This window comes from Strix aluco, chromosome 8, assembly GCF_031877795.1.
Source record: "Strix aluco isolate bStrAlu1 chromosome 8, bStrAlu1.hap1, whole genome shotgun sequence".
NCBI classification, from domain to species: domain Eukaryota; kingdom Metazoa; phylum Chordata; class Aves; order Strigiformes; family Strigidae; genus Strix; species Strix aluco.
In genome coordinates, this window is record NC_133938.1 from 19,056,676 (window position 1) to 19,082,142 (window position 25,467).

The window sequence follows — 25,467 nt, forward strand, 5'->3', positions numbered from 1 at the left end:
GGTCAAAGTGTTAGCTTAAGTCAATGGACCCTATTCTTATGTGTAAATCTGCTAAATTCACTGGGATTGATGATGGGAGTAAGGCCTGTAATACCATCCACGTATGTATAGAAACTTGTAAACCACAACTGATGAAAAACAGTATTTCACACATTCAATATATTAAATTACATGGAGTATAATTTAATACATTCCATTGTATATATAATTGTTCTTAATAGGAATATGGAAATATTATATATTTGTATATCAGATTTCATTGGCATATATGTAGAAAATATTTGTGTTCAATTAAAATTAGTTTAAAAACAAACAACTGCTTAGAGTTGAGCATTTTCATGCATTTTCATGCACTAGGCTGAATACTACTTTATTGACATGGGTGGAGGCAGATGATTTCCCTGTTCTGCATAAAGACAAATACCATGGTAGCTACCAGTACTTCTGTTTGAACTACTTGTGTACAGTTTCCATAAGTTAGAATGTACAATAATTGTGATGATTTGCTAACAACTCTAGCCTGTTCCTGGAAAACAGCAACCTGTACTAGAATGCATGGCTATTGCTCATTCATTGGGAGTCGAAAACCTATACTCTGCTTGCATGAAGTAAGTAAAATAAAATAAATGATGGTTTATGTTTTTAATTTCTCTGCTTTCTGTTGAAATTATTTGTGAGATTGGGTTTATTTTGGCATATGAAATGTTCATATTTTAAACATTTTTTTTCTTCACAATAATGTAGAGGTATCACTTATGCTAACAAGTGAAGATAGAACATTTTTCATCTTCCTTACCTAAGAAAGGCTCTCTTTTCAACAGATGGGTAGGAAAACATTTTGCAAAATGTTTGTCAGAGAGAAGCTTTGCCAGTTTACCTACTGAACTTCAGAACAACTGTCTTGTTATGTTGATTAACTCTTTGGTAAGTAGTATATAGTGTGCTTTATATAAAAATAGAGCAATGTAAATTTTTTCCTTATTTAGCTGTACAATGTAATTTAAGAGATAATAAATACAGTATTTTAAATCTGTAGTATGCTTATACTATATAAAAGTTCCCATTAAAATAACAAAAACCAGATTTTGTTATGCAGATATCATTGTTATGCTTCGTGGCACACAGTCTAGTGATAATCACATCCAAGTCCAGCATAACAATACAAAATAAGTTATAAAACAGAGCTGTGACATCATAGCGCAGCATTATGTATTCGGATAGTGAGGAACAGCAAATCACTGTATCAATTTCTATGTTAGGTGGCAGCATATATAATTTGTGATTGCCTTTTCCTATTTGTCTATATTTTAATTCGGAAAAAATGTACTTTTTTTCCAGACTTTGGGTGATCACTGGCTATCAGTGATCACAAGCCATTTGTTTGCAGGCAAGCTGACTTTTCAAAAATGAAGCAACAGTATAGTATATATATCTTCTACTTCTCAGATAACTATTGAATTGATCCCCTCAAAGCTTAGCGTTCTTTTTTTGTGGCATATACTTAACATTGTTCCAATTTAGATCTGCCTAAACTTACTTCCTAATTGTGTTTCTGTATAAAACTACCCTCAGAGCTGACTTAAAGTTTTGAACTAGACCTGTTAACAGGAATTTGGTCTGGCAATTAGCCTGTAAATGCACTGAATTATAACAGAGATATGAAGAGTACGTAGAGGAGCTAAAGGTAAACCTGTACAGCTGCTGCCTGTGTATGCATGTGGCCATAATGTGGACTGGCATACACAAAGTGTCATGTAACTCGCTCAGGCAACATTCACAAGATGATTTTAGTGCTAGCACACACCAGATAGCTAAGTATGTGATGTCTCATATCTCATGCTGAAGTCCTTGTCCCCCTCTCTCTGTTACTGTTGTTACTTGTTATCCAAGCTAAATAGCTCAGGTATGGCTACCCACGCTGCCAAACATACCCCTAATTCAAGAGATGCATTCTTAAGTGGTTCTGGCCAAGAACTGCCCCTCACTGAAAGGGCTGTGAAGGCTTCTTGGGACTGTTTTTATCTCAGGACTTCTTTGATGGAGTACTTACCCTGTCAAGCGCTGAGGCCAGCAGGCCAGCTGTGAGTGGCAGCTGCTACTGCATATTCAGGTGGTACACTGTGGTACTCAGTACTGCTCCAGCTGCATACCCAGCTTCTCTGGAACACTTTTGCAGTCTGAACTAAAGTGTGCTTTGGTTCCCATTTTACTAATTTAAAATTTGCATTGGTGTGTCTTTGCAAGAATCACTAGTATTTTATGAACTGAAGCCTAGAAGGCATTTAGAACTCCAAAACTAAAAAATAAAGCATAAGCCTCTTTGGTCCACAGAACAGTTCTGGTAAGTGATCATTTAGCGCTGAGCTCTTAAGACACCCAGTCCAAAAACTCGTAGGATTCCCAGTGGAGTTTTTGAAAATCTGCAAAAATGCTTAAAGCTGCTTGAGGGAGAAAGAAGAAAAGGTCTGACATTAATTTTGCAGGGGCTACTGTATGTTTTAAGATCCTCTCTTCTCCACTGCTACAGTTCTCTGCTGTAAAACTTTTTAATAGTTACACCCAGTTAAAGAGTATGACTCTACTGATCCTTTCATTTACCAGTCTTGGAAACGTAAAACCTAGCTCATGTGGGGCAGCCCATTTCAGGAAGAAAAGGTACAAAGAAAAGGAGATTGCTGATCAGAAAATCTTTGGGAAGCCACAATGATGAACATAGAAACATTAAAATAGGAGTTCAGTTTAAAACACTGTTCAGTTACTTATCCCAGGTGCCTCAACTACATGCAAGAAAATTACTGTCTTTTTAGATAAGTGCACTCTACTCGAGAATGGTTAGGAAAAAAATACAACAAAAGAAGTAAAATTCAGTTAAAGCCACTCCTACAAAGTGCTGATTTAATTAGAAGTCAATGAAGGCCTTTTATATTTCACTGGAAGTGTCTAATGGGAGTAAATGCTTATTGCCTTGTGAGCAGAGGCTGAATTCTGGACAGTTCAGAAAGCTTGTAATTGAGTCCAGTGAGAGCAAGATCAAACCATAAGCATATACTTAATCTTTAATTTACCTTATATGCATAGAAGCAAACTGGTTTTGCCCACAGATAAGTAAAATAATAAAAAGCATATACTTGAACAATGGCTGACCAGATTTTATGTTGTAACTATAGTATGCATGAAGAAAATCCTCCCTGCTTTCTACTTTGCATGGGACAGACATGATTATAATCTGAATTTACAGTAGGGAGTTTTGTGTCAAGTATTTATCTGAATTGTTGCTTTCTTCAGTGTTACTGATCTTCCTGCGTAATTTATCAGTGACCTGCTAGGTCATGTTGAGTAGAGCTTTCAATCCATTCTAATGTGGATAACAATAAATTGCAAGTTCTTTTTAAGTGATGTGTTAGTCAGTAGAAGTTGCCCCCAGGTACTGTGCTGATGCAATGCACGAAAGAACCAAAGGCACAGACCAGGGGAATAAATATTAGCAAATCTGTTTGCTTGTTTTAAATAACTGTTATGTTTCTTAGAGAAACATTAGACAACAAAGAGGGTAAGTTCAGTTAAAACTCCATCTGGGAAGACAAATATTTGATGTCTGTCTCCTTCAAATAAAGCTAAAGGATTCATAACTATGAAAATGCTTGGGTATTTATGAATCCTGAATGCTAGGCCATCCATACTCACCTAAAACTTTCACTTACCCATTTTATTTGAGAATTTATTACATCTTTGGGTGACTTAAAAGGTTTTTCTCTATTCAGTTTCTCCAGTTAACATTTACCTTATTTTGTTCAGGACTGCAGTATGTAATGATACACAGTTGAAAAAATACAATAAAAGCTACTGGAAACTTTGCTGCCTAACTTCAGCAGGCAAACCAGAAGCAGTAGATTTTTCTTTTTCTGCTTTAGTTTCAAAGGTATAATGTTCAGAATTATCAAAATCCAAATTTATTTAAAGAAGGAAAACTAATACATGATTGGATCCTTGTGTAAGTATTCAGTAACTGAACAGAAGCTATTTTACGAGCAGCAATTCTTTAGGTGATTACTTGGCAACAGGCTGATTTCTGTTTTTATTTTAAGAACCATAAGAATGCTGCTTTCTTTTTGATGGAGACTGACCGGCTGATCAATAGTCTTCCCCAAGTGAAATGGACAGAGACAGCTGTGGCCTTGGCATCTAGTCTACAAGAAGAATGTGTAACATTTATTGTGGCAAACTTCCTACACATAGTACAAAGTGAAGGCTTCTCTATTTTGTTGCAGGTAAAAGTACCCTCAAGTTATTGTATGCTTCCAAATAAATTGAATTATATCACACTTGAGATAGTTTAGGCTGCTAAATAATCAAAATAGTTTCAACGTTTGCTTTAAAGTACAATTCTGTGGAAAATTAAAAAAAAAAATTAAGCAGTGCTAAGTTGGTTTTGGGGGTGGCATTTTTTTCAGTGTTGTTTTAAAGCACATTAATACTTCGATACACAGGGTTGATACTGAGTTCAGGTTATGTGCCTCAGTGAAGCAAAAGTTCCAATGAATTTAGTGGGACAGCTTCTGTGCTGAAAAGAGATAAGTATATACATAAGCTTTGAAAAAGCTTTTGGAGCCCTAGAACAACAGCATATACTTACAAGAATGATTATGAGTATTAGCAGTATACTCAAACTCCTACTGATTTTTGTTGTGAGTCACAAGAATGGGGCAATGCTGCAGGTCCTGGTGAGAACATATCTAGTCATCTAGCTGGTTCATTTCTCCCATGAAAGATTTTTTAAATATGTATAGAGGGTTAAAAAAATAAAGAGGGAGATGTTAAAACATTTTGTCTTTGAATCTAGAGTTGCATGTGGCTGTAAATTCATCACAGTATGCTTGTTCCTAAAATTTGAGTTAGTGAGAGGCCTTAGGATGATTTGCTAGAGGCCTGGAGAGGGGTGGGGTTATGGAATGAATACAAAGGAAGATGCTCAGCTTTGGAATACCTCCTGCACAGCGTGATAGCAGATCCTCTCTGCTCAGTAATGCTTTTGCATATGAAGTACACTCTTTTGTTTTACACGGCTGCCTTTTGTTGTTTCCTCAGGCACAGGCAATGAGCAGCAAACCTGACCTTCTAGAACTAATTTTTAATGCAATTGAAAAAAGTATTAATAATGAAAATAGCTGCTTTCTTCTTGTAGCTGTGGATATGTTGTTGGACTCCACAAATGTGAAGGAGATGGTAGGTTTTTCAGTGTGCAGTGTTTGTAGGAAAAACTATTCTGCTGTTTGTTTCATGTAATGGTTCAAATCAGATGATGTGGTTTGAGCTCAGGTGGCTCAGTCCTGCAGTTGGAGTCACACAGAAAAGCATCTGCATAAATCCATGGTTCTGTTGGAAGTGCAGAAAATGTTGCCATTTGTTTACTGGATATTAACAATTTTTTCTTTTAAAGAGAAACCCTATCTATGGCAATAAAAAAATTATTGTGTATTACTGAGAATGTAAGTCCCATGGGCACCAGCACTCTGTTGATCTTTACTATCACTTTAAATTTGTGATGAGAAAAAAAATATCAAAATGTTGCATTACCTTTAACTTACGGGGGAAAAGAGCTTATTCTCTTTCTCTGTGTACTTCTACCCCCCTTTTTGTAAAAGTCACAGCTACGTTTGCTTTTGTTTAAGACTGTCCTCTGAAGTGATCTAGTGTGTGTGTTTTGGTTTGGAGGGAGGTGTCAGTCTCCATGTGTGTAACATACCCTGTATACCTACACAATCTAAACAATGATATTTAAGCTGTGGTTGACTGTAATGCTGGGGATAATTCATGAATAGTATGACATACTGATTAAAATCCAGAATTATGCTACAAGCAAAGAATGAAAAATGCAAAATGAATTACTGCAATCTGGTGCTATCGTAGATCTTCTTGGTAAAAGCAATGAAAATTTAATCAGATACATTATTTTTCCCTAGAGTATTTGACCTTGTTGTGACACAGCTGACAGTAAAGAGCTATTATGGGGTTCTTCAAAAAAAAAAAAAAAAAAAAAAAAAAGGAAAAAAAAAAAGCAATGTGTTTTCTAGTGCTGTAGTATGCCTTGGTTTAAAGTATTGTAAAAATTACTGTGGTGGGCAATAATCCTTCAAAAACAGCATCTCCATCTACCAGACCATTATAAAATATAAGTGATGACATCATTGATCTAGCTTAGGGAGTAAGTAGATTCTGAAAGGAATAATGACTGGTTGCTATGACAATATGCCCCTCGCCAGCTGCTGATTTGTTACTTGAACACAGGGTTTTACGTGCAAGATCCAGGCTCTGCGTGATAAGCTCTGGGTCTTCCTGGTTCAGTCTTTTTATGCTGTTCGTCACACAGAAGGCTGGAAGCTGATGAGGCCAGACCATCAACATAAAATACAAGCAGGTATGTCTAGCATCAAATGGCGTTAGAATTTTTTAGCAATCTGTTTAGTAGATAAACTGTAGGTGGTATGGTGGAGCCAGATAGAAATTAAAGCAAAATTTGTAATGCTTTAGGTTTTTGAAGTGGTATTTCAGAATAGAAGCATGACAGAATGCTTAGCTAGTTTCAAACATGGAAATCAGTAAGTCATGTTCTGTGAAAAGTCTCCCCTGCTTTTGTTTTTTAGGACTGTATATAATAGGAACCAAAACCATGTAGATTGATTCTGTGCTTATTTACAGCTACTCTAAATTATTGAAAATACTGCAGTAGGATTTTAAAAACCTCATCTCTGTCATTTTTAAGGAGATAAGCACTGTGGATGAATTAAATTGGCACAAAGCAGATTATCCATTCTATGAATTCAGTTTCTATCCTTTATCTTTTTCTCCATAACGTATAAATATTGCTTGTCTCTTGCATAATGCTTATCTCGTGCACCGTGAGTAAATGCAGATAGCTTGACTTCACAGTTGATTGGTATTGTGATATTGTGTATGCTACTGCAGAGAGCCCCTAAGGAGCTGCATGGTGTTCTCTCAAAATTTTAACAGACAGCACTTCCAACAAAAAGGAGTTTTTGTTCTGAACGTTTCTTTGTTTTGAAGTACACAAGTATTCTGAGGATGCAGAACTGATGACGGAGTTCGGGTTATGGTTGAATATTAGCTTTGACAGTACAGTGTTATAAAAGAAAAGAATGTGTTGAAGACTCCTCTAAAATCAAATCACTTTTGATCAAAGGAGAAACAAACATCTTTATGTCCTTTTTGTTAAAGACATTAGTAGCTAGGATATGATAGTTATGAAGTTGTTTATGGCTATAGGTAGATGAAAATTTTATTCTACAATTACATGCTGAAAGAAGGATGCAGTGACAGTCTTTCTAAGCATGATTTAAGGATGTAGTCAAATAACATCTCACTGCTACCGTATAAAACAGGTTTATGATTTCTTTCTGGATTATAAAATCCTTCAGAAGGTGAGTAGTTGGCTTTAGAAACAAGGGTGGAGGTTTTTTTGTTTTGGGGTGGTTTATTTTTAGGATAATCGTGTCCTTATTGTAAATAATGTTTAGGCTGCTTTGCACTAGTGCTTTCAATACAAAACAATATTTTAAACCGAGGTGTGCCTTAGTTGTCCAAACTCCATCTTGCCAGAAATTGTTTTGATTTCTTGTAGATTAAATTATAACTCAGAGCTAGCATACATTTTATATGTAAACAGACAAGCTGAAATGTTTGCATAAATTATCTGTTTTCAATAACAGGCAAAGCAATCACACAATACTGGTAGACAAATTTTAATCTTCAGGTGTAATATGTCTAGGATAACTTAAATCAACTTTCATCTTAAAGATTTCTGGTGGTCATTTATCTTCTAGAGATTTAACCTATATAGAATTAGCAGGCTATAATAGAAAAGGAAAAATGCCAAAAGAAGACAGATGATATTGTAGGGTTTTTTTATTCACAACATGTCTTGTGTTTTCTTAGGCACAAGTTTATATGGATTTTGTCTTAATATATTGGTATGTATTAATGTGCAGAGTCATTGCTAGAAAAAGGATTAGATCCCTGGGGTGCCATTTTCAGCATACCTTTTGTGTCATTTTTACAGACCTATATAAAAATTACTTTTTAGCATCTTCAATAAGAATTCAGCAGAATTTTTGTGTTATACATACAAAAAATGTATCCATGTATAAATAGTATGTCAGAACATGAGCCACTGAATGGTTAAATTTTTTAAAACATTTTTTGTAAAATCTTTTTTCAGCTTTGTTAATACAAACAAAACCAAAACCTTATCGATTCTGGGTCTGTACAGTGTCTATAAATATCCTTTTTGTATTCTACAAGCACAATTGATTTAAAGGCTTTATTGAAAAATGCTTCCCTCCCAGAGCAAACCAGTCAGAAGGAAAAAAAAAGGCATTCACTGCCTGAAAATTCCACATGACAATCACAGGGATAACTCTCATGACATTACGCTGCATGCTATCTAAAGAGGCACTATGATCTTACTGTGTGCACTTCAATATTTTGGCTTTACCACTTTTGAAAACTAGTACAATTTACTTAATCTCTTCTTTAAAGGGTATAAATATTCTAGAAATTACAGTACATCACTTAAAAGTCATTAGTACTCTAAATTGGAAGGTGTCTTTCTTTTTGTAAATTGTGTACACTTTCAAAGGTCTCAGTGCACTGCAAGCTTTAAGTAAACTAAGCTTGTATAAACTGTGTCTTACCATGGAAATGGGGAAATGAAGAGTTAAACAACTTGCTTATGGCCATGTGATCTCATTACAGATACCACATTTTTTATTCTGAACATAAAACCATGTATTTCCACTTAATATTTGCTATGTCACCAAAGTTAGACTTCCTAGAATAATTACAGGACCTGAAGAACTGCTTTCTGATTTCAGATATGTTAATTAGTAGGCTGGATTGTTTTCTGTCTACCTTCTTTCCTGCTAAATAGTAAAGAAACTGCTTGTTACTTTTACAGCTGCATTTGACAAGGGTGATGACCGAAGACTTGGCAAAAAACCTGTATTCACTAGTTCTCAGGTAAACATTATATCCAAACATTAAAAATACCAGAACTAAACTATTTTCATCATGTGATTTAAATTTAATATTAATTTGTCATATTATTTAATGGAACTTGCTTTTGAAAAATTTGTATTTTTTGTGAACCGTTATTTATGCAGAATCAGTAATGGCCACTACTGGAAACATCTTAGGACCCAGCCTATGCTCTGCTACATTTTCAAACAGATAAGCTCAAATAAAAGACAGGAATTTGTGTTCAGAATCACACATTCCCCTGTTGCTACGTAATGAAACTGATTTGTTTCCCAGAGCAAATGGTTTGCTACTGAGCTAATGAATATCTGCTATTATCACAAGCCACCAGAGCACTGAGTCTGTTACACTCCCTGCCCTGAAAAAATATTTTAGTGCCCTCAACAACTCTTCTATTCAGACTCACACTCAAAACTACATTACTATTTGCTAGACAACCAGTACAGGTTTCACATGATTTGACAGTCTTGGATACATTGCAATGACACTGGCATCACAAAGATTCCATTTCATGCACTTATTTCTCCATGTTTCAGTATATATCTTTACCTGAGAGAGGAAATGAATATTGTCACTTATCTGGTGGATATACTGTTGGTAATGGTCAAAAACATCACATGTATTATAAATTCATTTTTGGGTTTATGTTTGTAATAATTCATAGTCTTTATTTATCTTGGGAAAATATGCACATGTAACTCAAAAAAAGTTTTCTTACTTCAGCAGACACTAATAATATAAATAAATATTACAGAGTAATTTGTCCAAAGTAAAAGTGAAACTCTGCTTAGATATCTCTATATCCTCTATATAGAGCAGTATTTCACATGAGATTTACTAGGCACTCCAGTTATTTCTGGTACTTTTATATCTTTGAAAGCCAGCGATCTGAGCTAAAATAGAATTTTTAAAAAATGTATTTCTATGCTGAATCTTTTGGCTTTAGATTCATGTACTACTTAAAAAGTAGCTGTGTCTCAGAAATGAAGGATTATGGCTAGTTTGGTGTTATAAATGTCTTCTGTTTTTTTTTTTTCCTGATGTTTCTTTTCCTAGCTAAACAAATCTATTACTGAATCTGTTGGTATAAGGAATACTTCCTGGACAGAACACAGCAAGAAAGATTGCTGGGGAGATTCTTCCACTAATCAGGATAAAATGAAATCTGATGGATTAGGAGCATCTGGACATACATCCAGCACCAATAGAAACAGTGCTAATAAGGCTTCAAAGCATGAGGATGTAAAGGGGAAAGATGGCAAAAAACTAGGTTCCAAGATTACTAAGGATTCCAAACCTGGGGAAAAAGCTGCTTCACCGAAGGCTAGAGCTGTTATAAAGACAAAAACAGAAAATAATGGAAATGTGAAGGCTGAAAGCATGCTTACCAAGCAAGATACAGAAAAGACATCATCTACAAGTGGACAAAAAAATTCAGGAAGTGGCAAAGGACTAAAGAACCATGAAGGAAAAATTGCAGGTGCCAGACCTAAAGTGCTGACAGTAACCTCAAGTGTGCAGATCAAAACAAAACCTTTGAAAAAAACCACAGGGAAGGAATCTCCCTCCTTAGTGACTGTGGCAGGAACTTCCAGCAAGCCAGCAAACTCAAACACAGATATCCAGACTGCCAGTGAACAGACAGAGGAACCCAAAGAGGATAAATTGGTAGAAGAAGGGAAAAAACAGACTGGTAATTTTTTAACATTTTTCTTTTTAAAAGTCCCCTTCTGATTTGTCCCAGGCTGGTCATAGACTGAAAAAACAGCCTGGGAGGCTTTAAAAAAATCTACTATAGATTGATAAGAGGCACCTTCTTCCCCTGTAAATGAATATTGACTTGAGATAAAAATACTAAATTTCTCCTCTATTAACTGGCTTATATTATGATCTACTAATAGCCACATAAAATAGTAAAAGTTTTACAAGTTTAGCATCTATGCTGTTTTCAACAGCTGATCTTCATATATTAGAATTTTTTTGGTACTCAGATGCAATGCATTTCCCCATATAATTAACTTTTAATTTACTTTACAGTAGTGAAAACAAAGTCATCTGTGAAGACATCAAATGGAGTCACCAACAAAAAAAAAAAGACTGAGCTTGAGGCTAATGTCACAACAAGCAGGTATGTTACAAATCAATATGCTGCTTTACATATATATATATATGTGTGTGTATTTTTGTGAAAAAAAGTTTCAGATGAACTATTAAATTTACCGTTAACATGTTCTTTTTAATCTGAGAATGGTTGTCTATTGCTCATTATTAGCAAAACAATTTGAGTTAGCTACTGGAAACATTGCTGTAAATATAAAATTGGTTTGGCTTCTGTGTTGGATTGTTTCATGCTAATCATTTTAAAATTATTATAGGTCATTCAGAATTCTGCATAATGGAACAGTTAATGACTACACAAGGTGTAAATTTACCACTTCTGGGATATCTTAAATTAAACTGGATTAAGCTGAAGCACTGTGAAATTGTGAAATGGATCATTTATATATGTGTGTGTATATATATACACACGTACAAGTTTTATTTTCAAAAAGTATACCTTTTAGGTTGCATTTTCAATGCTTATATATATGTGCATATTAAAGCTCATCTATTGCTTGTTTAAACATAATTAAACACTGCTAGATCTTAAGCTTGGAAATAATGGCTATAATAATTTCTTTGCAGTCTGACAAAAAAATCAACTGGAAAAGGGTGTAATGAACAAACTACACAAGCTGTTCTAAAGAAAAAAGGGAATGTGAGTAGCAATTCTGCAGCACAGCAAAAGGGTCAAAACACATCTGCCAGTTCTCCCAAGAACCAAGGTAAAGTTTCCTACAGCAATGAAACAGTCTGCCATTATTTTTATTTTTTTTTTAGCACAAGCATTTGACAAAATCCTCTGAAAAATTCTGTTTATTTTCTATATTTTTGGTGATAATCCTAAACTGTAAAATGCAAATGAATGTGTGTCAACTTCAAAATGTTTAAAGGATGGTCTTCACTGCCAGTTGTTGTTTTCTTCTGCTTATTTAATCTGCTTTGCAGAGTCTGTTATTTTTTGATCCCCTGCACTTCTGCACTTGGAACCATGACAGAGTTCAATAGAAATTCTGTAGGTCAAGCATTTATAATATCAAAGATCTGGACTGCAAACTCCTTTAAGAACTGTTAGTTTATGCCTCCCTTTTTTGGTGATCCCCCTTAGCAGCAGCACCACTGGTACTGCCCTACCCCACAAAAACCAATACTTGATTTCAATAGCTTTTTATAGCAAGTGTGGGAAATTACATTGTAGACCACAGAGAGGAAACCCTACTTTACAGAGAAACAAAGTGTTAAGGATGGAGCTCTTTTTAATCCTGTTTGGACTTGGCACTTACTGGTGGGGGAAAGAAAACTCAAGTTATATTATCTTAAATGCATTATGATGTAGAAAACACAGGTCCTGTCAATTTGTGGTCATTAAAGACCTCGCAGTATATTCTGACTGAGCAGGGACATTAATTCTGGTATTCTAATCACATTATAAGTAATATAATTATTTTCTGCTTACTCTCATTTCCTCTACAATATAAATTGAATACAGTACTCATCACTTTTTGTGCTAAGCTGCTGTGCAGTGTTTCTATGCTCTGTTGGATAGCTGCTGCTTTCTACCCCAGTGATGACTATTTTAGTTAGAGGTTGAAATAATTCCTTTACGTATAGTCTATGAAGTGCTTCAGTTTTAAAGATGGCATGTAAATGCAAGATGGCATTTTTGTCTACTGTTTAAGTTCTCAATTCTTAATTCTTTCACAAGCCTTAAATGCCTTAGTTACATAAGAAGTTGAATAACTTGCTTCTCAACTTAAACAAACACTAACATAAATTTGGTGAATATACTTTGACTGGCATATACAATCTTTATAGTCTCTTTTTTTACTGTTTGTTAGGACCTCAGGGGGAATCACCAAATTCACTGAAATCAGGAATGTCTCCAAAACGTAACGAAGAAAAAAATGTGTTACAACATCTGGTTCAGACAACACTCCCAGAAAAACATCCTTCAGCCAAGAAGAAGAGTGTTAAGCAGTCACAAACACCTGTAGCAAAAGCCACTGCAAAAACAACATCTAAAACTCTGGCTCCACCAAAGCATGCCGATACTATGAATAATAAAGACCCAAAACCAAAAACAGCAGGGCAATCTGTATTAAAATCTCAAACCTCTGCCCAAAAACATTCAAGGAGTGAATCTCCTGTTGTCCAGAAGAATATGCAAACCTCTGAGCACAGAAGTTCAGGACACAGACTTGAAAAAAACATGGCTGATGCTGTGGCAGGTCAGCTTCATGACAATAACGAATGCTATTCTGCAAAGCAAAGTGAATCTTTAAAATCTGTGATGGAAAGTAGCAGTGAAGATAAACTGCTGGCATCCTGTCAACCCAATAAACAAAAATTATCAGATCCTTCTGAAAATGTGGAATACAAAATACAATCTGAATCTTCTCCTCTCATTACAGAAGAAACTATTTCTAAACTGCACGTTTCACTGCAAAATGAAACGGAAGTAAGAGAAATCTGTGGAGATCAGACTGGAATTAAACAGATTGAAGATACAGAAAAAAATGATAATACAGCTGAATTTCACTGTTATGCGCAGTCTTCCAGTGATGGATACTCAGACTTTTCCAAGGAAACCAATCAGAAGGCTGCTGCTTCAGGAGAGGTGGTGAAACATTCAAAAGCAACAAAAGTCTGTACTGAACAAAGTGATAAATTAAACTCTGAAACAGGTCTTAACTATGATGAAAATGCTTTACTAAGCTTTTCCAGAACGATAACCAATAAAGAGGATGAGACATCATCTCCTCAGATTCATATGGAGGGATTTCTTACAGCTGATCTGCTGTGTGATACATCAGCCTTGACTGAATACAAATCAGTTACAGCAGATTTAGATGATGTTTCAGAATGTTCCACAGAACAAATAACAGAAAAATGTTCACCCAGTTACACAGAGCCTATAGATCCTACAGAAATGCCAGAAAACCATGAAAATGCAGAAATTCCCTTTGTGGACCGCTGGAGTACTGGTGCACTAGATCCAAAAGAGAGTCCCGAATCAGATACTGGCAGTGCAACCACATCCTCTGATGATATAAAACCAAGATCAGAAGATTATGATGCTGGAGGCTCTCAGGATGATGAAGGATCCAATGAAAGAGGTATTTCTAAATGCAGCACTATGTTATGCCACGATTTTCTTGGAAGAAGCAGCAGTGACACAAGTACACCTGAGGAATTAAAAATTTATGACAGCAGCCTAAGAATAGAAGTGAAAATGAAAAAAGAGGGTTCTGATCTCTTCCGTGTTAATTCAACGAGTGATGATGAAATACCAAGAAAAAGACCTGAAATTTGGTCCCATCAAGAAAGTGCAAGGACCAATAGCAGAGAAAGCAAAAGTTCTGCTTTTGGTAATGCACAGTTTACTCAGGAAGCAGACCAAGTTTCTTCTTCTGCTGATGAAACAGAAGATGACAGATCTGAAGCAGAGAATGTTGCGGAAAACTTTCCTCCATCAAATGTTCCTACTCAGCAGTTCCAAGGAATTGATAATTTAGCTTTTGAAGATGCAACAGAAAATGATACTGCAAGTCAAGAGTTTTCTAAAACTAAAAATTTCAAACGATCTGTTTTACTTTCAGTAGATGAATGCGAAGAATTGGGATCTGATGATAGAGTGGAAACTCATACTTCACGTCACCATTCAATAGATTCTCTTACTCCTTCAGAAGTATTTGACAGTGTTTCTCAAGAGCACCATGGAAAGACTTTTTATTCAAGATACTCACTGGAAATTGAAGAGGGATTCCTGGATTGCAAACAGCATAAGGATAGAGACAATAAATCAGATAAAAGTGAAAGTTCTCTCCTACATCTTCGTGGCAGTGAAACTGCAGGGAAGGAGAATCAAGGTACTTCAATGACTGAACAAAAGTGCTCAGAGGAAGTATATTCAGCAGCTAGTCCATGTTCAGGAGAAAAACAAAAAGTAAATATGAAGAATGAGGTGGCTAGTGAATTTCACCAGTGCAATAAATACTTAGACAGTGATGTAAAATCTCAAGAAAGACCATGTCATTTGGATCTTCATCAGAGAGAAGCTAATTCTGATGTGCAAAAGAGCAGCTCTGCAAAACCTGTAGAAGCCAGTAAGAATCAGATACTGACTCAGGAAGGTCAAGTGAGAGACAGTCAACCAGCAACTACTGAATGCGCTAATACTGATTTACTTCCAGGTAATGTACAGAAATAGAAACATTCAGTCATTCAAAAACAAATTAATAGGGAAAGCTTTGGCAATTTGTCTGGGATTGAATCCTGAACTGAAGTAATTTTGGCTGAAACTATATTTAAATATTTTTAAGTATTTCACTTGGGTAGAGAATGCTTGTCTGTTTGAAATATCCGTCAATACCCTGCTGTTCAATGAGAAACTTGACTACAAGAAAAAAGATTTTATGTAATGCTAAAAGAAAGATTGGATGCAGTTGTCTGTATTTGAGTTATTTTTGATCCAATCTAACATTGACAGCATCAGCTTTTGATGGAATCTTAGTATTTGTTTTGTCTGCTTGACAACATATAGTATGTCTGAATGGGATGTGCAATAACTACAGTAATAACCTTAACTAAAGCGCACTGAACTGTTTACCTGAACAGCTATATGCATTATTGTTGTAATTTATTTATTTATATATTATACACAAATTTGGATCCTTCTCCCACTGAATATAACTGAATATTTGCCATATACATCAGTGGGAGCAGGTTTGAACTCTGATTTAGAACTTATGAGATGTCTAAAATTCTACATTTTACCAGTAAAAGCTTATTTCCTAAAAGAGAGATTATACTTAGAACTAATGCTTATACACAGAAAAGTTCTAATGTTTCACGTAGCTCGATGAATACTTGTCTAGTTTTGTGTTTTGTCTTCTTTATACCTATAATTCAGTCTGTTTATCCCATCAAAAATATACAATAGTGTTGATTACAACTATTGTGTATTCAGGAGTAGTGAAATGCTGGTGATGATCTATGTTCAGCCAGACCACAGAATAAGAAGACATTACAAGTTGTACTATTTTTTTTTAAGTTTGCTTGCCCTTGCCTGCAGCTGCCCTTGCATGTGCAGTGTAGAAATAAGCCTGTGGATAAACAATTTTGGGTTTAACTTTCTTCTAAGCTGACATAGCTTAAGTCACCATTCAGTAATTATTCTCTATTAATTCCCTCCATGCACCTCCTGGTCTAAATTTAATTTATGTAGTAAATGAGAAATTTCATGTGCATTAAGTGTATATTTACATTGTCATTTTCTGTATCAGAAACTTAATTATGGAGGTTATTGTTAATTACCAGTGGTGATTGCTGCTTTAACTTAATTTATAAATCATACTTTGTTTTTTATATAGGAAATAAATGCCTCAAATTTTGTCAATTTTGTATAACCCTCCATACCCCCTTTTTTAACCTGGTTGGATTGTCCTTCTTGAATGAGTTAAATATTGCTCTACACAGCCCTGAGGGGAGGATCATCTGCAATTTTTACATTGTACAGTATTGTGAATTATTTCAGGAGACATAGATGATTATGACACAATGGCACAAACCTGCATGTATGAGCATCGGCCTTCAAAAACCCTTTCTCCAATATATGAGATGGATGTTGGAGAAGCAATTGAGCAGAGGATGGATTCAGAAACAGCAGTTCTAGATGTGGATTTTGAAGATCAGCAGTTTGCAGAACAGGACTGGACTCTCCTCAGGCAATTGTTATCTGAGCAGGACTCAAATATAGGTTTCAAAAACTCTGTTCCTGAAGACCTTAACTTAGCACAATGTCTTATCAATCAGACACTGTTTCTGGCACGAGATGGTTCAAATCCTCAGGGTACATCACAAGTTGACACATTCAGTAGGTGGACTGAACTTATGTCTCCACTTGATGATTCCTCAGCAAGCATTACAGTGGCAAGCTTTTCATCTGAAGACTGTTCATCCCCTCAAGGGGAATGGACAATTCTTGAACTGGAAACCCATCATTAAGGTGATCAACTGTTTGCAACTGAACTCCAACCCATTCCCCAAATCTATTTTTGATGAGTTGTTTCCAAACAATACTGAAATACTGATCAGTCAAGAACGAGCAATTCTTGATACTGAGGCAATCTTTCTGATATAATGAGGTAAATATGTTAATTTATAATCTAGATTTAATCACAATTACAATAATTTTTCAAGACTTAAATGTATGTCTTTTCTAAAAATGAACTTTGAGCATGTATTTTCTAGAATTGTTAGAAAAATTAGATTACATGAAAGAAAAATTTTGGTTTCCACCCTCCCTTTTATCTTCCTTTCTGACATTTAATGTTCTCATTGAGCAAGAATTTAAAGATGACTGCACAATTAGTAGAGCTATTCCCCTCCTTTTTTCCCCCCCCTCTCTATATGGTGACTTCATTTTACAACAATAAAGATTCAGAATGGCTGTGTCGAAAGGTGATGTGTGCCAACACTGCTTTAAATGATGGAAACATATACTTATGTTCAAAGAAAACGTTTCAACATGAATCTGCCTTGGGCCTTATTAATATGAGCAGCTTGTTTCCTCTGTTTCTTTCAGATTTGATTTTTGTATTTTTGGCTTGTTTTGTTTAGAAGTTTCCAATAAATTTTTTTCATTGTCTTTCCTTTAAATACAAGATTTCAGAGGGTGTGTGCTATAGGAAGAGCATTGTTTCTTTCTTGGAAATGCACATATTTAAGTAAATATTTTTAATGGCATAGTGCATGAATTCAGAGTTGGTAGAATGATGCTCCTGTTCTAAAAAACAGTATGTCTGATATCTCCAAAAGTATATCTCAGTCTGTAGCTGTGGTCAGTGTTGTATCAGAAGTCTGACATGGACTAGAATTACTTTCAGGCTTCAGTTCCTTACATTTGCACCCTTCTGATGCTGTCTGAGGCATAGCAAGAGTCTCAGGAATTTGGTTTTGTTTGTTTTCATAGATGCTACATTTTTGGAGCGGTAACAGCATTCTTGCATCTTCACTAATACCTCTAGTGGAGCTTTTATATTGAGACTAAATGTCAACATAACCATTCTTCTGATTAAGACTGAAATAAGATATACTTCTCGGTACTGTTCATTCTGCTGCTGCTTTTGGCTATTAATTTGGGTGTGGATAGGACTATTTATTGTCTTTTCTGATTTGTTGGGGAGGGAGTGAGAAAATATTTGTAATTCTTACAAAGTAGGAACTCCTCCTGAAACATACAGGTTTTTTCCCTGCAAAGATTAGGCCCTCTAAGATATCTGCATTATGGAAATAGCAGGGCTTGTCACTCCCACAGCTTAAAATCTGATCAGGAAGTATTCTACCTCCTCTTAGTCATTAACAGAAGTGCCTTCAGAAGTGGGTACCACATGGCAGTAAAAGGCTACTAACATTTTTGTTGTTAAAATTATTTAAGATAAGTGCACAATTTAAGATGGCTGTAACCAATAACAGGGTCAGTTTTGCAAGCTTTTGCACAATTCCAACAGTGCACCTTAATTTTCTTAAGAAACTTCGTTTCTTTTTGTTTGTAGTCAGAAACTCTCAGTTCTGTGAAAATATGAAGTTGCCCCAGCATATGACTAAAGAAGTTATGACTTGTCTTGTCTTTGGACTTGACATAATGAAGAGCTGTGAGGCAAAATAATTTATCTAGAAAGCCACTTTCTTGAACTTCTGATACGGAAATAAAAGTGATGTTTTATTTTCCCCCAAATAAATGGAAGAAGAATTTTATCTCATTCTTTAATATCAAGGCAGGAAAAAAAAAAAAAGGAAAGCCTTCCTTTCTCTTTGTGTCAGTGAAGAAGTAGGACTCTAAACTCAGGGAAGGAAGATGTTCAGTATCATAATAAAAATCTTTCCCCTACTCTTAGCTTTCAGGAGCATAAATAGTCTTAGATATTCAAAATGTTTTAAATGTAATATGTTATATTTACCTCAGTCCATACTGAGGGAGTTAGAACTTATAGAAGTGGAAATCATCAAGAAAACCTATTTTTCACCTTCAAGTTTACAAGGTATATTGATAGCGGATAATCTTTTGGATAAATGAAAGAACTATAGCATTAGCCATAGTAAAAGATGAAACTCTAGAGAAGCTCTTAGAGAAGGCAGAGGAATGGTGTTTTCTCAATTTCTGTGTAAAACACTAAAGTAAAAGTTGTTTGCAATAAAGTTGAATCAACTTCAAAATCCTGATGATATTCTGGTAGTGGGCATTCACATGTTAAACAAAATTAAATGATCGAAAGAAGATAAAGGATTAGGAAAAGTAACAAACTGATAGTTTCTTTTGTCTATTTTTTGCTTTACCCATATTTTTAACTTCTTGCTGAATTGAAAAAGTAACACTGAAAAGTGGCGTATAAAGTTCCATGTTTGTCGTATAAAATACAATCATGTATAGGGGTTTTTTAATTATTTTTTAGTTTGAATTTACTTTTCCAGTTTTATGAAAATTAAACTAGCTTCTCTCTTCAAGTCCCCAGTTATGTTGTTGCAATTCCTTTAATAGTTTTGCTGTAGACCAGTGATCAGGATTCGGTGTATTGTTCACTTGGTACATATGCAGCCATAGAATTCAGTTTCCCACAGCCAGATAGTGTCTGTAGAAGTAGCAGGAATAGAAAGTGGTATTGTTTTTAATTTGCGTTACCAGAGTGCCTGTGAGGCTTAATCAGACCAGCATCTCACTGGCTAGACATTGTACAAACACAGAACAAAAACAAAGACTTCCCACAGAGTGGTTATAATCCAAGTTAAGACAAAAGACAAAAAAAAACATGGATGGAAAAGTAAAATAACTGTCAATATTTGTCTAGCTGATTAGCAATGGTTTCAGCATACCATCAGTTTAAATATTGTCATTTTTTTCTTTGTATGTGTTATGAGAAGGGGAAATCAGAGGGTGGGATTTGGAGGCTGGATAATGAGGGAGCTGTAAGAATCTATATTCCTGATGAGCCCTGTTCATGACCAACCATTTGTTCCTGTTTGACCTTGTTTAGCAGTCCCTCCTCATTCAGGAGAATGTTCAAGCTTTAAGCACATGTAGTATCAGTCACTTGAGTTCTCTGGAGCCCTGCTCATGTCTCCCGACAGTGATTTTGCCACTGTATTGGCCTCTTCTCCAAAATATGAGAGAATGGACAAAGGTTTGTTTTGAAAACTTCATACAGAAGCAATCAAAGCTAGTGTCATGGGCTCCAAATGAATAGTGATTAAGAGGTCCTGAATGACCCCTAAAGTAAAGACAAGGTATGTACATCTGATGAAACAGTGAAAGGGCATCGCTGAAGAAACTAAAGAAAGAGATGGCATAGTCAAAATAATGTTTAAGAATTTACCTTTGCTGTAGTGTTTTGAATGAGTAAGAGCAATGAAATTGCTTTGTCAAAGCCTGAGAAGACAGTGTTGCAGTCAACAGGTGATACTGACAGCTTACATGAGATTGTTATGTGAATGGGTAAAGATGTCTGTATCCTACAGGTAGTAGCAAGAAATTCAGTGAAATATCAGTGAAATTTAGAGGAGAGGACTCGGAAATCAGAGTTTATAATGACCCTGGTTTTGCCTACCTTGAATGACATGTTATGAAAGTCAAAAATAAGGATGTTTTACATGTATGGATATATTAAGTTTAAAATAGGCTAGACCTCCAAAAGGTGATGTCAATAGGCATAATCGCTTTTTTTGCTTGGAAAATTAGAGTCTAGTCTGGACTGGAGAAGCAGCTCTGCAGGTTTTTCACATATAGATGCTAGCTAAAATAGTATTTGTGGAATAAATTACCAACACATATATTGCGAAGGGAAAAGAGAAGGAAATGGAGGCCCAAACACTTGGAACCCTAGAGGAAAGTGGAGGTTCTTCCAAATGATCTGCTCAAAAAAACAATTAGGGAAGCAAATGGAATAAACAAAGATGGTTACAGGAGTCAAATGAGGATGATGATGACAGGATATAAAGAAAAATGCACCATTGGCTTCATTGAAGATGGCCCACAAGACAGATGAGTACAAAATAGCACTTTTGAGGCTGGTTAAGAACATGTTCTTAGGGACTGTGATCAAAATGAGATATTGGCTTCCTCAGAATGAAAGACAGGCAGAAGCCAGTTTGGTGGAGTATGACAATTGCAGGAAGGAAACTAAGCTTAACCATTAAGAGAGATGCAACGGTTAGAAAAGCACACCAGTTAAGAATATATTTTGGTTTGGTTTTTAAAGGCATGAGATTATACCATGTTTATATAGTGTAGCAAAAGAATTGAGACTGAGACCTAAAGTGAAGATCAGGAGTGATAAGTAGGCATGAAATAAGATCAGCAGGCAGTCTGGGCTGCTACCACAAGTGATCAGATAAGAGCATAAGAAAAGACAAACATCTGCTTCTGTGGTAGGGGTAGTGGAGAGGACACTCCATATATTCATCATTTTTTCTCTTAGAAAAACTTGCTGCGGAATCATAGAATTACAGAAAAGTTGCAGAAAAATCACAGAACTACAGAAAAACGCAGGCTTGAAGGGACCTCCAAAGGTCTCTAGTTCAACCTCCTGCTAAAAGCAGGGGTAACTTCAAAGTTAGAACAGGTTGCTAGGGCCTTGTCAAGGTCCGTAGCATGTAAAATGTAAAAAGTCAGCAGGCAGGAACACAATGCTCACAGGAAATAGTTACTTGAGAGAAAACTATTCTCATTATAATAAAACTACTCTGGATATTGTTGGAAGAGTAGTAATGAAATACAAGAAATATGGGTTGCTTGCAATACTTTAAAGTTCTGGATGGTATGTGACTGAACTGTACACATTTAATAATCTTATTCCACACTTTTTAGTTTTAAATTATTTCAAAATTACACTGAATTTTTGAGTTTGCAAATTTTATTATTATTTTGGAGGAACTAGTGGGCCAGAGAACTTCCCATGTTTCTCACAAAGACTGTCCATAGGATCTGTTCCCCTAGCATTGTTTCTCTCAGTTTCTTTCAGGGAATATGAAAAAAAAAAAAAAAAATTAATGCATCTGTTCTAGGTACCAATTGTAGGAGACTCTTTCAAAACTCTGAATATGTATTATTGCCATCTGGAAAATAATTACTGGCATGCTCATTCTACTTTGTTCCAGAAAGTCTAAACTTTTGCATGAAGGAATTAAGAACTGGTATTATGTTGTTCATCTGTTGCTCAGAATCAAGGCATTTGAGAAGTCATTATTTTGCTTCCACTAATGTCAAAGGGAAAACTCCTGTTGACCTCAGCTGAAGCAGGTTCAGGGCTTACCTATATTAAATGCATGTACTAGAAATGCTATTTTTCCAATAGATCTATTTCATAGTTTTCTAGTTTTACTCTACTAATAACATTGTACAATTGTAGATGTGACAAATTGCAGCTAGAAAGACTTCAATTTAAAAGTCATAATTGTATGCATTCTGTTAATATTTCATGACTGGGGTGATTTAACATCTGTACATTGATAGATGACATTCTTGCTGGGACTACACAGGAACTGAGGACAAAAGATAGAATGGGAGTAGCAGCTTTGTTACAGTGGCTGATGCCATGGAAATGGGCTTTTGGATTTGAAATCCAATACAATTAGAAGCCTTCATCTCTTGCAGAAAATTCATACTGGTTTTCAGCTCTATCTCTTGAACACAAGCTATACATGCTGTTTTTAAAAAATAAGCTTTAATGTGTTCAATTTTGAAAAAATTACAGCTCAAATCTGGTTTTTGGCTAATTTAAAACCAAGCCTCCTATTGACAAGTACTATGTGTGTTTAAGGAAACTAAACCTGTAACAGAGGAAAGTGACTTATATAAAAAGTGGATATAAATTGCGGAAAAATACTGGGTTTGATTTTTTTTTTTTACCTTGGTAACTAATAAGTAGAGAAGCTATACAATGCATGTGTGCACACAACTGTTTATTTCTTGCATTTGACCTTCCTTTTATACTTTGCATTGCAATCTATACTGTATAGCCAATTAGGCCACAGTTCTACAAACATGGGAGTGAATCCACTTAAACATTTACGGATTGGCTTTCAGGTTAATATTCACTTTTCAGAAAGGGTAATGAAACAAGCACTGGGGGCAGGCACTGTGCATACTTGCATTTTTACATGGTACTCAGAGAGGTTCTAATCCTGATGAACCACCTGGATGCAGTTAAAGTATGCAATAATTAATAATGGAATTCAATTATGTTGCTTCCCTGTTCTCCTTGATTTATTGCTGAAGTTCCCAGCTCAGAAGACTGTTCCATTAGAGAAATCAAAGTCCTGAGAAATCTAACTTTTTGCATTACATGCAACAAAAGATCTTTTGCCTATTGCACAGTAAAATATGAATACTGATCAGATCTTCAGCAACTGAAGCTTCAATATTTGGGGGGAGTTGACGATAACTCAGTAACTAGATATATTTAACAAGGACATCGATGATCAAAATAGGTTTTTTATATTAACAGATGGTGACTGTTAACTGAATTAGAGTGACTGGTGAACCTGGACTGAGCCCAATTACCCAGGTAGTTCATCAGATTTTGTATTTATGCACACAAGTAAAAGTGACTGATTTTTTCTCAGCTCCCACTGAAATTAGTGTGAGTGATATCAGATCCACATTTATAAAATTCAGGATATTTTTAAGTGAAAAGAAAGACTGGTAACCTGAGTAAAAATTTTGGCTCATGTAACTTTACAACTGTATAAGCCAATTTTGAGACTGATCTTACCAAATGACTTAAATCTACAGCATCCTTGTTTATGCAATCCTTATTTAGTCATTTGTGTGATTTTTCTTACGCTTGTGTTTAACAAAATTTTAGTTCTTCTTTTTTTATAACCTTGAGTGTGGCATGGCATCCTGCCTGTCAGTAGAATTATATCAGTGTGCTTAAGATCCGTATAAATAGCACAAACCTTATGTACGTGACAGATTCAGTGTAGGTAGTGTGAAAATTTTTTGTTACCTTCATAGAATGAACATGAGACCCACCTATAAGTCAAACTTCCTACCTGTAACAGAATGTCCTCCTGTATCTTTGTGGTAGAGAAGGAAACTTCAATCTCTATTTTCTGGATTATCGTGTTCTAGTAATCAAGATTAATCCTATATATGTATAATGGGATGCATTTGGAGAAAAATTTTGAGTCACTACCTGTAGTCCATGGCTTTATGGTCCTAGAATATTTTGACCACTCAGTCTTTGGGAAGGTCAGGGAGGGTGTTAAGCTCTCAAACTGAATGCTTGCATGTTTTCCACCTGCTTGCTTTTCAAACCTAGATAATTAGGTGGGGCCTAAGTAAGCATATTTCCAAATGACTCCTTGTGAACACGGTCTTCTGTTTCCAGAATCTCTGTACAGTTGCATAGTCCCACAAGCTTTCTTCCCCATGCTACATACTGAAGAGTCTTAGTTGATTTCTGTATGACAGAAAATAATAAACCCTATGTATAACTTGAACGCTGAGTCATTGTAATTCATTGAACTTGTGGACTGCTGCCATCAATTTTTATTTGTGCTCTGTAAATTGCAAAAAAAGGCGTTACCTTCCTCTTCTATCCATTTAGTGGACCTTCACTCCTCTTTCTCCTCTAAAAGGAAAAAACTACTTTTTCTTGGATCATGTCATCAGAGAACAAGACAGGTGATGTGTGTGAAGATGAACAATCAGTTCTCATACAGAAAGAAGGAAGATACCTATGTAACTGCCCTACAAAATCAAAAAGTGGTGCTGATTTAGAACATACAGGATATGGCCCAGGAGAGCACAGAGAAACACTAATTTGATGAAAGATTTTGCCTTGTTATAAATTAGTTATTCATCCAAATGCTCAAGCCATTATCTTCATCATATGGGAGTTCTAATCCCAAGATCCTTCTATTCCTGCCTAAATGGGGTTCTTTGCTCTGCTTCCAGGAGTTATTTGATATGGTGCCAGCCACAGTGCTATTCTTTCTCTCTTGCAGCTTCACCTATATGTGAAATGCACCATGTAGGTATGTGGAAAAGGAATGCTTTTGAGATTTAAAGCTGACTAGCAAAATATTAGAAACTGTCACAGCAGAGAAAACTGTAAGTAGTAAAATAAATTTAGCTCATAATATCAGGCAGCACAGAATCCCTCAAAATCATTTTTTTCAAAGAGAAACTACTGGGGAGAAGAATGCTCTGAAGAATACACAATCTAGAAAAATTTTCTTTGAGTCAAAGATCTTTTTAATTAGCCTTCTGACATGAGGCTCATAAAAAGAGAAAGCCAAGTCATGTTGAGAGAT

At 35.5% G+C, this 25,467-nt stretch overlaps 1 protein-coding gene across 3 annotated transcripts in view; it reads left to right on the forward strand.

Annotated features, from left to right (window-relative positions):
* BTBD8 (BTB domain containing 8) overlaps nucleotides 1–24,651 on the forward strand; it is a 43,564-nt gene extending 18,913 nt beyond the window's left edge. The window contains exons 8-18 of one of the 3 annotated variants that reach the window (XM_074832477.1): nucleotides 520–608; nucleotides 822–924; nucleotides 4,086–4,268; nucleotides 5,086–5,223; nucleotides 6,286–6,415; nucleotides 8,972–9,033; nucleotides 10,108–10,744; nucleotides 11,089–11,179; nucleotides 11,737–11,876; nucleotides 12,990–15,344; nucleotides 16,524–16,829. In XM_074832477.1, the coding sequence (XP_074688578.1) occupies nucleotides 520–608; nucleotides 822–924; nucleotides 4,086–4,268; nucleotides 5,086–5,223; nucleotides 6,286–6,415; nucleotides 8,972–9,033; nucleotides 10,108–10,744; nucleotides 11,089–11,179; nucleotides 11,737–11,876; nucleotides 12,990–15,344; nucleotides 16,524–16,696 (4,101 nt within the window). In that variant the 3' untranslated portion in view covers nucleotides 16,697–16,829. Of the gene's footprint in view, nucleotides 1–519; nucleotides 609–821; nucleotides 925–4,085; nucleotides 4,269–5,085; nucleotides 5,224–6,285; nucleotides 6,416–8,971; nucleotides 9,034–10,107; nucleotides 10,745–11,088; nucleotides 11,180–11,736; nucleotides 11,877–12,989; nucleotides 15,345–16,523 lie in introns of all 3 variants that reach the window. The other 2 variants (XM_074832474.1, XM_074832475.1) reach the window with 2 other exon arrangements.
* Nucleotides 24,652–25,467: the final 816 nt, after the last annotated feature.